Raw genomic sequence first — 12013 nt, 5'->3', positions numbered from 1 at the left:
TAATATAAATATTATAATTAAAATTTTTTTTAAATGGGTGGTATAAAAATGACAAAAAGTATTAATTAATAAAATACACAAATATTGATTAAAAATATACAAATATTTTTTTTGAAATAAATAAAATCACAAATATTATTTCTATTATTTAAAAAAATGTTTTTATATATTTAATTATTTATAAATAATTAAATTTTTAAATATCTCAAACTAAAAAAAAAAAAATTCTCAATCACAACAGCAGATTTAAAAAGAAAATTAACCAAAAATAAAAATTATATTGCTGAACGAGCTTAAAAGTGTCAAGATCAAAATTATCACTGCAACTTCCAACTCACAATTTCCTCTCTCACGCTCAAACGTAAAACAATTCCATCAAAACCCTAAATTTGCCAACTGCCGTCGCTCCTCCGCCCTCAGCGGCTCTGCTGCCACTAATTTTTCCGATTTGCAGATCTCTTTCAACTTCGGATACTGTGCTTGCAGTATAGAGACTCTCGTCAACCTTCATCTCCCTCTCTTACTGCTTCAAAGAAAAAGCTTTGTTCTCTCCGAAACCTAAATTTCTCCTGTTCCATCTCTAATTCGGTAAGTGCATAGAACGAAACCGATAAATGAAAGATTGGATTCATTTCGGGGCATCGGATTCTTTTGGGATTTTAATGTGGTGAGATGAGAATTCAGTGGTTGATTTCAATGTTAGACTTGTAGAGGCGTTGATTTCAAGTGGTCAGTTCTTATCTTTAATTGTGTATTTCAATTGGTGTTCATTTTGAGCATTGAAATGTGATTGGATTGACCAAAGTTTCCTACGTAGTTCGATACAGCTCTCAGAAAAGTTGGAGGGCTCTAAAGAAAAAAAAATGTAAAAGGGGAAGAGGGATGGTAATGGAGTAGTATAGTTTGGCCCTTTTATATGTGATTGAAAAAGAACTATTGCTTTATTCTTTGTGTCTTAGCTATCCATCGAATTCATTAAATTGGAAAATAATTGGCTTGTTAGGTTATTTCTTTCTGCAATCTGAAAAGGAAACTCAAAGTCGAATGGAGTATATGGGTCAGTATAAAATGCTTCCTCCAGAATCTGGAACTTTTCAAGATCGTGAAGAGCTCATAAAATATGTTCGTGACTTTGGGGCTAGTCAAGGATATGTGGTAACCATTAAAAAGTCTAGGAAGGACCGGAGAGTTATCCTTGGTTGTGATAGAGGAGGTGTTTATCGTAATAGGCGCAAGATTGAAGAAAGCCAGCGTAAAAGAAAAGCATGTTCACGGCTTATAAATTGTCCATTTGAAGCAATTGGTAAGAAGGAAGATGATGTGTGGGTACTTACTATTAAAAATGGAGACCACAACCATGAACCTTTAAAAGACATGTCAGAGCATCCTTATAGTCGTCGATTTTCTGAAGAGGAGGTTAGGCAAATTAAAATGATGACTGATGCTGGTGTAAAACCGCGACAAGTCCTGAAAGCACTTAAGCAAAGCAATCCTGAGTTGCAGTCAACACCTAGACATTTGTACAACCTCAAAGCTAAGATTCGTCTAGGAAATTTATCAGGTCAGATTCTCATCAAAGGTTTTTCATATGGAATTAGTCCTCCGGCAGTTAAGGAAAAGGGTACTTCATTATGGCACCTCCCCTACCCCCAACAAAATAAAAAAGTTAAAAGAAATAAAAGAAAGAACTAAGCAATGTGATTTGTACTAAAATTGAGGCTTCTTTGGTGTGATAATAACAATCTAACCTAACCTCTTTATTTTAGGTTTTCATATGCATGTTAAATACAGAGAATTCATGTGAAATGTTTCATAGTTGTGGCAAAAATTTTCTGATATACCAGAAAGCTTTTGAAATGAAGCATTATCTATTCCTCTTCAATTTTGTTCATGATGGGGATTTTATTTTTCTTCTTTTTGTCTATTACTCCCTTTTGCAGAGAAAAGTTTGAAGTCATGGAGACCTAACAGGTCTGTTCCTGTAAACACAAGGACTACTTCCTCTGAAGGGTCGCTAAAGCAAAACAACCAGCCTGTAGGGTTTGACATATTTGAATTGTTAGTTTGTTCTGTCTGTCAATCAGTGATTGAATGGATTTGACCTAAAACCTTTTTCTGCAAATTGATTGCAGCTGAAAGTTCCTAATTTTATTGGAGGAAAATTTGTCGAGTCACAAGGGTCTACTATAATTGATGTGATAAATCCTGTAAGATAATATCTACCACCCTTTTTTTTCCTTCTCTTGGTAGGGGTATTCTAAATTAATGGTGTTAATTATTTCATCTTTTAATTAGGCAACACAAGAGGTTGTTTCTGAAGTTCCGTTAACCACCTATGAAGAGTTCAAGGATGCAGTTATTGCAGCAAAGAAAGCTTTTCCTTCATGGAAGAACACCCCAATTGCCACTCGTCAACGCATCATGTTCAAACTCCAGGAGCTTATTCACAGGGATATGGTTGGTTTGCCAGCATTGTGTTCTTAATACTTTGTTTTTCTGTAAATATATTTTTTTAATGTGTCCAAAAATTATTTCCAGGATAAGCTTGCAATGAATATTACCTTAGAACAGGGTAAGACACTCAAAGGTGCCCAGGGTGATGTACTTCGTGGTTTAGGTCAGTATTTATAAAGGTTTCCCATTGCCTTTCTTTTTCCCTATATTTTGAGAATATCGATTACAGTATGTTGCCTAGTTATTGACATTGACCTCAATGCTTATTTATTCATATAGAGGTAGTTGAGCATGCCTGTGGAATGGCAACTTTGCAAATGGGGGAGTTTGTTCCTAATGCATGCAATGGAATTGATACGTACTGCATTAGAGAACCACTTGGTGTTTGTGCTGGGATATGCCCTTTTAACTTTCCAGCTATGATTCCCTTGTGGGTATGTGCTATACTTTGTAGTTTCTTTCTTTGGTGATCATTTCTCTCCGTCTCTTTTCTTTTTACCCTTTCTAAGTTACATGTAGTGAAAGATGACTCTTACATTTTAAACCCTTCCATGGTTCCTCGAGACTTCCTCACCTGTAATAACTGATAATTAAGCTAACTTGATTAGTCATTGCCCACTTTTGTAATTTTGGTTGTAGATTTTCAGTTATCTTTTATAATTTAAATGTGTGTTATGATAGTTCCTTTAGCATAATCTAGGATAAAACAAAGAAAAAAAAAGATTTGTGCTCTTTAATTTTTCTTTATTTTTGCAGATGTTCCCCATTGCTGTTACATGTGGAAATACATTTGTTCTTAAGCCATGTGAGAAAAATCCAGGTGATTCTATGATGTTTATTTTATTTTATTTTTTCCTTTTATGATGCTTTTGCGAGACATTGAAGATTGCTGGAAATAGGAACCTTTATTGGATGAATTCAATTCATTCATTTAAAATAAATGAATTTATTTTGCATCCAAACTCTATAACTTCGAATTTTGTTCCTATTTTGGCTATTGTTTATTGCTCAAGGATTTTCTCTGTTGGTAAATCTTTGGTTTAGAGTAAGACTGACAAAATTTGCACTAGATAACTTTTCCAAATTGTGAAAAGGTATATTTTCTGATTCATTATGAGAAACTTCTATTATATAAGATATTTGCCTTTTGACTTTGTTAACTTGGGAAGACCATATAAATAAGAGGAGCCAAATAACTTTCAAGCTACATGATTAACTCTTTTGTTTTTTTTTTTTATACATACATATTTGCTCCCAGCAAGGAGGATCCAGTCAAGCATAGAATAGCTCATGAATGGCTCAACTTATTTGAGCCTTAAATCTTTGTTCTAATTTACTCACCGCCTCACGCTCTACAACAGTTTAAAAATTTGAGAATTAGTCTAGCTCCCAATGTTGAGCACCCCTCACAAAAGCGTTGGCCTATGCCATAAAATCATCTGTGAAGGTAGGACAAGAATTCTTGAAGGCTTTTCCATCCATAGCCAATAAAAAGAGCCCAGGACTCGGGGTTTTTTTGAAGGATCATCATCATACCTTTTTTATGTCAACCTATCCCCACCTTAAAGTTCATGAAAGAGAAGAATCTCTCCACCTTGTTTGGGAAGACATTCAGATCTACATATGTTACCGTATAGGTTTTTTTTTTTAATAACTATTATTAGATGCATTTTATCTTGCAACCAATGTTCCTATGTTGAATATCTCTTGGAAATAAATATGATTGGTAATATCTCTGACTCCATGCTTTCAGGGGCCTCAATGATACTTGCAGCACTGGCTATGGAGGCTGGTTTGCCTGATGGTGTCTTAAATATTGTTCATGGCACCAATGTAAGCCTTGCTTCTTAGGAGGCCTTTTATTTTTTATCATTTACACAATGAATTTTTGTAGAGTATTAATGGAATTTTGCATGTAATTTTGAGGTTTGATATACCAGGGGCCCTTTCTTAGGTTAGCAGCATTTCCTTGCTTTTTTGCTCCATTGATGGAGTGTTGCCCAACTAATGCTGCCCCTGCCCCTTACAAAAGAGAGAAAGGAGTCTGACTGGACTTTATAGTTTTCTTAAAAGGAATTTTCATTGGTATTAAAGATTTCCTGTTTTGGAATTGACTTGGTTGTTGGCGTTGTAGCCAAACTTTGGAATATAGGCTATTGATGGATTGAATTAAGGCCATAGAATTTTGGAGAAGATGGTCTCACTCTGGTTAGAGAAAATTGTCTTGTTCTGTTTAAGTTTGTTACCTGGTGTTGCCCACTAGTGTGACTAGGAATTATGCACGATGCTTTATAGAATGCCTTTCCTATTGGAATGACTTGGTGTGCATTTAAATTAGTACTTAGTAGAGACAAATTTGAGAAAGACTGAAATGGACAGGGTTCTGGTCATTTGGGTTCTGTGAGTATATTGGACATTTCATTAAAATTCTTATAACTTGGAATAAATATGTGCAGGATATTGTTAATTACATATGTGATGACGATGATATAAAAGCTATATCATTCATTGGTTCAGACATTGTAAGTTTCTAATTCCTGTGCTTCCTGCTTACAATTATGTTTCTGCAACTTATCATGTCATGATTTAAATTTGAAGTGTTCACACATGCTTGCAATCTTATTGGAGGGTTAATGTTCTTCGGTTGTTGTAAATATTATATTAACTATTTGCTTTTATCCTTTATTCTAATGGAATTTTCCTTGTAAAATAAGAAGAAGACTTTCCATAATTCCATTAGTCTCTTTTAGTGCTGCTATTAAATCTGTACTGTTGACTTATTCTGATCTTCAGTGATATTAAAGCCATCAAGAACAGACTATTTGATGCTCACATGCTTTTTTTTTTTTTTTTTTTTTTTTGTGGTTTGTTTACCTGTTTCAAGGCTGGCATGCACATACATGCTAGGGCAGCTGCTAGAGGCAAACGTGTTCAGGTTAACACACTTATTTCATTAAATATAAGTATCTCTCTCTCTCTCTCTCTCTCTCTCTCGCATGCACACGCACAGGCACATACACACGTGGCTTTTTGTAATTTGTAGACTAGGTTGCGAATCCTAGGTCCACTTAAATTAGGCTGTATAACTCATTGTTGTGTTGACTCCTTAGTCCAATATAGGAGGAAAAAATCATGCAATTATCATGCCGGACGCAAGCATGGATGATACTTTGAATGCTTTGGTCGCTGCTGGTTTTGGTGCTGCAGGACAACGGTGTATGGCTCTGAGCACAGCTATTTTTGTTGGAGGATCAGTAGCATGGTACTGTGACTTGTTTACTTGAAGACTTGTTGGGGATTCTTCCCTGTGCTTAGTCAACTATATTATAAGGATTGGAATTGAAATTAATGGTCTCCTTCAGGAAAAAATATGATTTCAATTGGGTTTCTATAATTCTGCTCCGAAAATTTTGTGGAGATTTGTATCTTCAATTTGTGTATCACAGATTGAGTAAGAAATGGAATCTGTTGATAAGAGATGCGTGCAAAAAAAAAGTGATTTTTGTCGAGAAATTGAGGGCTAAAAATATGAAAGTGAATAACATAAAGAAACAGAGACTTTAAATGTGGTTTTTCATTCTCTGGCTTTCTTCTGCTTTTTCATATACAAGATACTGTTCTTTCTCCATTAAAAGATTGTTCAAGAATCTCATCTCTTTCTTAAGCTGCTAAATTATGCTTGAGTCGTTTACTAAGAAGCTGTGTGCACCGGTTGTAAACATCTCTTAGATATGATTATGAACACTCAAGCATTGGCACTGAGATTTGAGGCTGTTTTGCCTGGACAGCAGGGACAAGCATTGCTTTCTTCCTCAAGCTATCCTTGCCCTAGCATCTCTCAATATTGAGCCGATGCGTGTTCCTGTTGTCTGCATGAAACAGCATCAAAAACTTTGGCTTGATTATGCCCATATAACTTTAGATGGTGTTGTTGGCCAGGTCTGGTCCATTTGCTTTGCAATTTGAATCTGAGAAAATGCTGGTCTTTCATTGCTTTTAACCATGCATAACTTATAGCATCAACTTGGGTATTTTATTAATGTTTCTAGGGAAGACGAACTTGTGGAGCGTGCAAAAGCACTTAAAGTGAATGCAGGCACTGATCCTACTGCAGACATTGGTCCAGTGATTAGCAAAGAGGTGAACACACAAATATTTGAATTTTTCTAGTTTACTTGCTCAACAGAAAGGGAGTGGCATTGAGTGCTGACTTGTATAATGTGCAAATTCTTTTATGACATTTCTTATTTACTCTTCATTGATGACGAGCTTAATTCTTGGATAGGATAGGATGATACTTTATGTTACATGTTGGGAACTCCTTTCTTTTCTGCTAATGAAGTTTCCTCTTTTTTTTTTTTTAATCAAAAAAGGAAAGTAATTCAGTTGTGTATGTATTGGCAGTTAGAATGCCATTTTGTTCTCAATGTTTCTCTTTCTTGCTTGATTAATTCAATTACTTATTTTGAAGTTGTCTTATGGGGCATTCTGTGATGCTAAATTCACAGGTAAAGGATCGCATATGCAGATTAGTTCAGAGTGGGGTTGACAATGGTGCTAGGCTTCTTCTTGATGGGAGAAACATTGTGGTATTTGTTCCATTTCTTTCTTGAGAGGATTTAAGTAACTGCCTGGTATAGAAACAACATACACAAGACGCCAAGAACGTTTAGTGACCTTTTATTCTATTACTAAGGAGTTACTTCAATCATTTTGTGCATGAAAGCTTATACTAATTTCATTATGTAGGTTCCAGGATATGAGAAAGGAAGTTTTGTTGGTCCTATTATCTTATGTGATGTGACGGTCAACATGGATTGCTACAAGGTATCTTTTTTCATTCTTTTAACCATGTTATGCTTCAGAATGAGTGGACATGATAATTTATGATTCTCAGTTGAGGAGTTGAACCAAAGACCTTGCCTTATTCTTGACGGCAATGTTTGTGTTGAGCAGGAAGAAATTTTTGGCCCAGTTCTTCTTTGTATGCAGGTACTCTTTTATTAGTATATTTCTCTTACTTTCATGTGACTGCAATGCACAGTAGTTGGAGACTGGTAAAAAATATCTGTTGTTTGACAATCCACAGGCTGACAGTCTAGAAGAGGCTATAACCATTGTAAATAAAAACAGGTATTTGTTTCACTTTCTTAATTCTCATGCAGCTAAGTGAGCATGTTTATAACTTTTTTATTATCTTAAATTATAACACATGATAATTTTAGGTCTTATCATGACTTCTAGATATTTTTTTTCTTCCTTCTTGGTAGAATTAGATTAAAATTGTCCCATATCTTACCTATTTCGCAAAGAGATTTATAAATTGTGACTAAGATTAGCTTTTTTCTGCTATCAAAATCCTGCAAAGAATTGACTTCTGGAAATGTATAGGGTTTAAAATTTGGGAAGAGCAAAAGTGTTGATTTGGTCTATTTTATACGATAATTTGTTAAAATGCATAATGCATAGTGCCTTAGTAATTCCTGAAATTCCCATCTTTTTTGAATTCTTCTAACCTTGCTTTGGCAGGTATGGTAATGGAGCATCAATATTTACATCATCTGGTGTTGCTGCAAGAAAGTTCCAGAATGATATTGACGCTGGGATGGTAAGCCAACCTTTTTCTCCTTCTGCCATACAGGGACCAGCCTTTTTTTGGTATTTTGTCTTGTTTTTTCATTATCCAGAAGATCTTACCAAACTTGTAGTTAAGTAGGTGGGAAATATGTGGGCTAAACATTATAAGTTTTAAGCCATATCAGTTCTTACCATTCAAGGTAGAAAAGGCCTTCTTGGTGGGAGAAGAAAGGTTGGGAGGTGGGGGTGGTGGGATGGGGTGTGGGGAAATGAATATTATGAACTCTGTGTGTGATTGTGATGTTTCAGTTATTGTGCTTAGATTTTGTCTAGAAATTTACACTGTTTGAGAGTACTTTTGATCAGTCAATCGAAGGAATGGGAATGTGCCTTCCTATCCTGCTGTGTGGGATTCATTATAGAGAGAGATTGTGTACAGCTAAACAGGATGTGCTCATGGTAGTCTTTCTTGAGTCTGTAAGTTTGAACTGCATATCAATTTCCGACATGGAATGGGTATGACAGGTTGGAATCAATGTTCCTGTTCCAGTTCCAGTGCCATTTTCCTCATCTAATGAACCAAAGGCTTCTTTTACTGGCGATCTCAATTTTTGTGGTATAATTACTTGAAACCTTACCCTCTCTTGATCTCTGGTTACATTTTTCTCTCGATCTCTGGTTACATTTGGCATGGTTGGTTGAACCCTTTTATGAAGTGCGGTTATAATCGTTTTTTCCTCCTTTTCTTCTATTGATGGCAGGAAAGACAAGTGTGCAATTTTATACCCAGATTAAAACAGTGGCACAGCAATGGGGGGGCTTACCTAGCCTAGGAGTGTCATTATCCATTCTTACATCATTTGATGTGGAAGCAAACCAAGGAATTTCTTCTGCACCTGAGAGAGGTTTACCTAATGAGAGAGTGTCCCCAAATATGTCAATAGCATCAGAGAGAGATTCCCCAAAGCATGGAGAACTACTGCCAGGATTTACCAAACTCGGGAGCATCATCTATGCCACAAATAGTTGATGAGGATTTACCAGGCCAGGAGGCGTCTCTGGTTCTATCTCCAACAGTTGAGCAGGATTTATCGGACCGAGAGAGATCACTCGCTATACATCCTGCAACAGATGGGAATTCATTAAGCCAAGAAATGTCACTAACCATACCACAGACATCTGAAAGCATTTATACACCTCAAACGTCCAAGTGGAATGAAAATCTACCCCTAACATCTCAGAGGACTGAAAGCATATCTTCAACTGCTCAGAGGATTTACATGCCTACTTCTCAGAGGAATGGCAATGTCGGTCCATCATCCAAGAGGACTGATCCTGCAATGGCTTTAACTTCTGATTGTGTATATGTGTCAACATCTCATGAGAATGACAATATGGTTCCAATATCAAATAGGAGTGACAGCATAACTCCAGCCTCACATAGGACTGATGCTTCTGTACATCCAGTTTCTGAGAGGTTATTTGACTTTATAGCAACTTCTCACTTGAACGACAGTATGGGTCAAACATTTCCAAGAACTGATACCATGTTTCCAACTTCTGAGAAACGATACATACCTGCTACAGCTCACAGGAATGACCATATGGGTTCAACATCTCAAAGGCATGATATTACTTCACATCCAACTTCTGAGAGGATGTATGTTACCAGACCATCACAAAGGACCGACATGGTTCCAGCTTCCCAACAGGCTGATGCTATACCACCGCCATCAGAGACTATGTATATGCCTATGCCTACAATTGTTCAGAGAAATAATGGAGCACCACCAACATCAGAGAGGCTATATATGCCCCTAACGTCCCAAAGGTTGTATGCTGAAAACTCAATGATCTCAATTGATGATTTTCCCAGCCAGGGAGCTTCCATGGCTTTGCCAACATCTCAGAGAATATAGGATGCTAACCAGTGTTATATATTTTCCAGTTTAGGGACAATGTAGACAGTGATAGCAAAGTAACCAATAAAGATTTTTTTAACCTTTAAATAGCGAAATAAGTTGCTTGTGTTTTTCAAAGAAATTATTGTAGAATAGAAGTGGTAAGCTCAAGATAACTTTGTAGGATTGAAGGCAGTGCACTTTATCTGGAGTTTCCGGAGTCTGGATTCTAATAATAGGCTACTTGGTGTTGTTCTCGCCCTTTGTCTCGTAGGTCTTGCAATCTCGAAGGCATCCACTTAGCTGCTCCGGTTGGGAGTTTTTTCTACTGAACCTGTACTCGACTGGAAGAAGGAAGTAGAAGAATTTCCCTTATGTTTACCACAGTTAAAAAAATGGTGGCAATTTAATTAACCAAGTAGCAAGAAATTTAACTTTTCTCATCTAGAAGCAGGCAAATAAACCGTCTAGCTGTGCCATAAAAACCCCAAAATATCTCATTTGCACCAATCACACCACTGAAAATTTGATTTTTACAAAAAAAAAGAAAAAAGGGATCCAGTCTCATAATAATATCAGAGAAGCTTCTGCCGCTTGCCGGAATTTAATGGCCAACAACTGCCTAAACCTGAACCAGAAGCACCACTAGTAAAATTTAGCATAGAACCTAAGCAAATTCGAGAATAACCACTAGACATAGCAAGGTAAGACGATAAACTCTGTGGTTTCTGAGCACCAGAATTTGCATTTGCAGCTTGTTTCTGATTAATAGTATTTGCTGTTTCACAATCTTCAATAGAAAAAGGTGGAATTTTGAATTGTTGCAGTGGAGGAGGATTTCTCCACCGGGGAAGTGACCCTCCAACAACTAGTGTTTGAAGTAGAGGACCTGCATCTGTAACAGCTTGTAACAGTTTTCCTTTCTGAGGCAGGACTTTTCCATTAATAAGAATATCAATTGCAGCATCAGCCGGATCAATCTTGGAAACTGATGGAGTAACCAATCCTGTTGATAAAGAGCCAGTATATTCTTGAACATAGGCCTTATTCACAAAATTTATGTGAGTCGAATCAGCCATGTTTATGCTTGAGAAATCTGGAGAAGTGACAGGGGAAGAGCCACTGTTAGATTCAGTTACGCTTGAGTTTGCCTTCATGGGTATAACGAGGGGGCTGTCGGGTTGTGCTTGAGGAACAATGATATGTAATTCATCAGAATTAAAAGGCATTAGCTTGTTAAGAAGCTTCTGCAACTGATCTTTAGCCTCATCTCTTTCTTTGTATGCCATTTTCAGGAGATCAATTAAATGCTTCACAACTTCCTCATGCTTTCTCATCTCTTCAGTTGCTTGAACTTTTAGTGACTCTAGCTCAATGGTTGTGAACAAAAGCTTCTGTCTCAGCTCATCAATATTCTGCCAATTCAAAACAGATGCATTAGTTTGAGAACTATATGATATAACTCTCTAAATTTCAGCCAAGTTCAATAAGCCTTTCATCAATGCACTTCACACACTCTCAGAACATTTATACAGAACAGATTCTTGATGATTCTTTGGAAATTAATTTGGCCTAGAATCCCAATTGATTTGAATTTAATTTAGTATCAATTTTGATTGATTCGGTTTTATTCAATTTCAATTTAAATTTTATTTTAATTTGAACCGATCTGATTTCAATTCAAGAAAAAATATAAAAAAAAAAAAAAAAAAAAAAAAAAACCCTTGAATGGCCGCAAAACATGCATGAAATAAACTCATCCTTTGTTAGGGAACACAAAGCTAAATACCATCAAAGGCTAACCATATGAACATATGAAGTGAATTAGAGGATATCCAAAAAAATTTATTGAATGGATGAAAAAAAAAAAAGATTAAAATCTCAATGATTAAAATTTTTTAATCTCGATGATTAAAAAAATAAGAAAATAACTCACCTCTTGATAGCTCCAGAAACCCAACTCCTCCATTTTTCTCTCAAGCAAGAAAAATAAAATTACAGGCAAGAATACTAGTGAGATCAGGCAGGCTTTCTAATAAGTTACAGAGAAAGGAACACTAATCAGTAATAAAAATCAAGAA

The 12013-nt window shown here is 36.0% G+C and overlaps 1 protein-coding gene across 4 annotated transcripts; it reads left to right on the top strand.

The window, feature by feature from the left end:
- Positions 1-290: 290 nt before the first annotated feature.
- On the top strand, positions 291-10040 carry LOC131183786 (methylmalonate-semialdehyde dehydrogenase [acylating], mitochondrial-like). Of its 4 annotated transcripts, none has more exons than XM_058154375.1 (20): positions 291-588; positions 1004-1561; positions 1941-2035; positions 2133-2207; positions 2296-2457; positions 2539-2617; positions 2734-2888; positions 3211-3274; positions 4208-4287; positions 4911-4976; positions 5339-5389; positions 5565-5716; positions 6504-6594; positions 6963-7043; positions 7204-7281; positions 7411-7446; positions 7544-7587; positions 7984-8062; positions 8557-8647; positions 8793-10040. In XM_058154375.1, the coding sequence occupies exons 2-20, from the start codon at positions 1045-1047 to the stop codon at positions 9059-9061; spliced, it is 2265 nt and encodes a 754-aa protein (XP_058010358.1). In that variant the 5' UTR covers positions 291-588; positions 1004-1044; the 3' UTR covers positions 9062-10040. The 4 variants fall into 4 exon arrangements, with proteins under 4 accessions (XP_058010358.1, XP_058010357.1, XP_058010360.1 ...); XM_058154374.1 differs by having other exon boundaries at positions 291-729; XM_058154377.1 differs by lacking the exon at positions 8557-8647 and having other exon boundaries at positions 292-1561; positions 8793-9006.
- The last annotated feature ends 1973 nt before the right edge of the window (positions 10041-12013 follow it).

This window comes from Hevea brasiliensis, chromosome 10 (assembly GCF_030052815.1).
Source record: "Hevea brasiliensis isolate MT/VB/25A 57/8 chromosome 10, ASM3005281v1, whole genome shotgun sequence".
Classification (NCBI taxonomy): Eukaryota; Viridiplantae; Streptophyta; class Magnoliopsida; order Malpighiales; family Euphorbiaceae; genus Hevea; species Hevea brasiliensis.
Note: the sequence above shows the minus strand (reverse complement) of the source record. Positions and strands in the feature narration are given on the sequence as shown.

Bases quoted from the DNA above. Each gene is read 5' to 3' on its own strand.
- LOC131183786 (XM_058154375.1), top strand. From the start codon at position 1,045: ATGGAGTATATGGGTCAGTATAAAATGCTTCCTCCAGAATCTGGAACT. The intron at 2,036-2,132 runs GTAGGGTTTGAC...AATTGATTGCAG, and splicing joins TAAAGCAAAACAACCAGCCT to CTGAAAGTTCCTAATTTTAT. The intron at 7,447-7,543 runs GTACTCTTTTAT...GACAATCCACAG, and splicing joins CAGTTCTTCTTTGTATGCAG to GCTGACAGTCTAGAAGAGGC.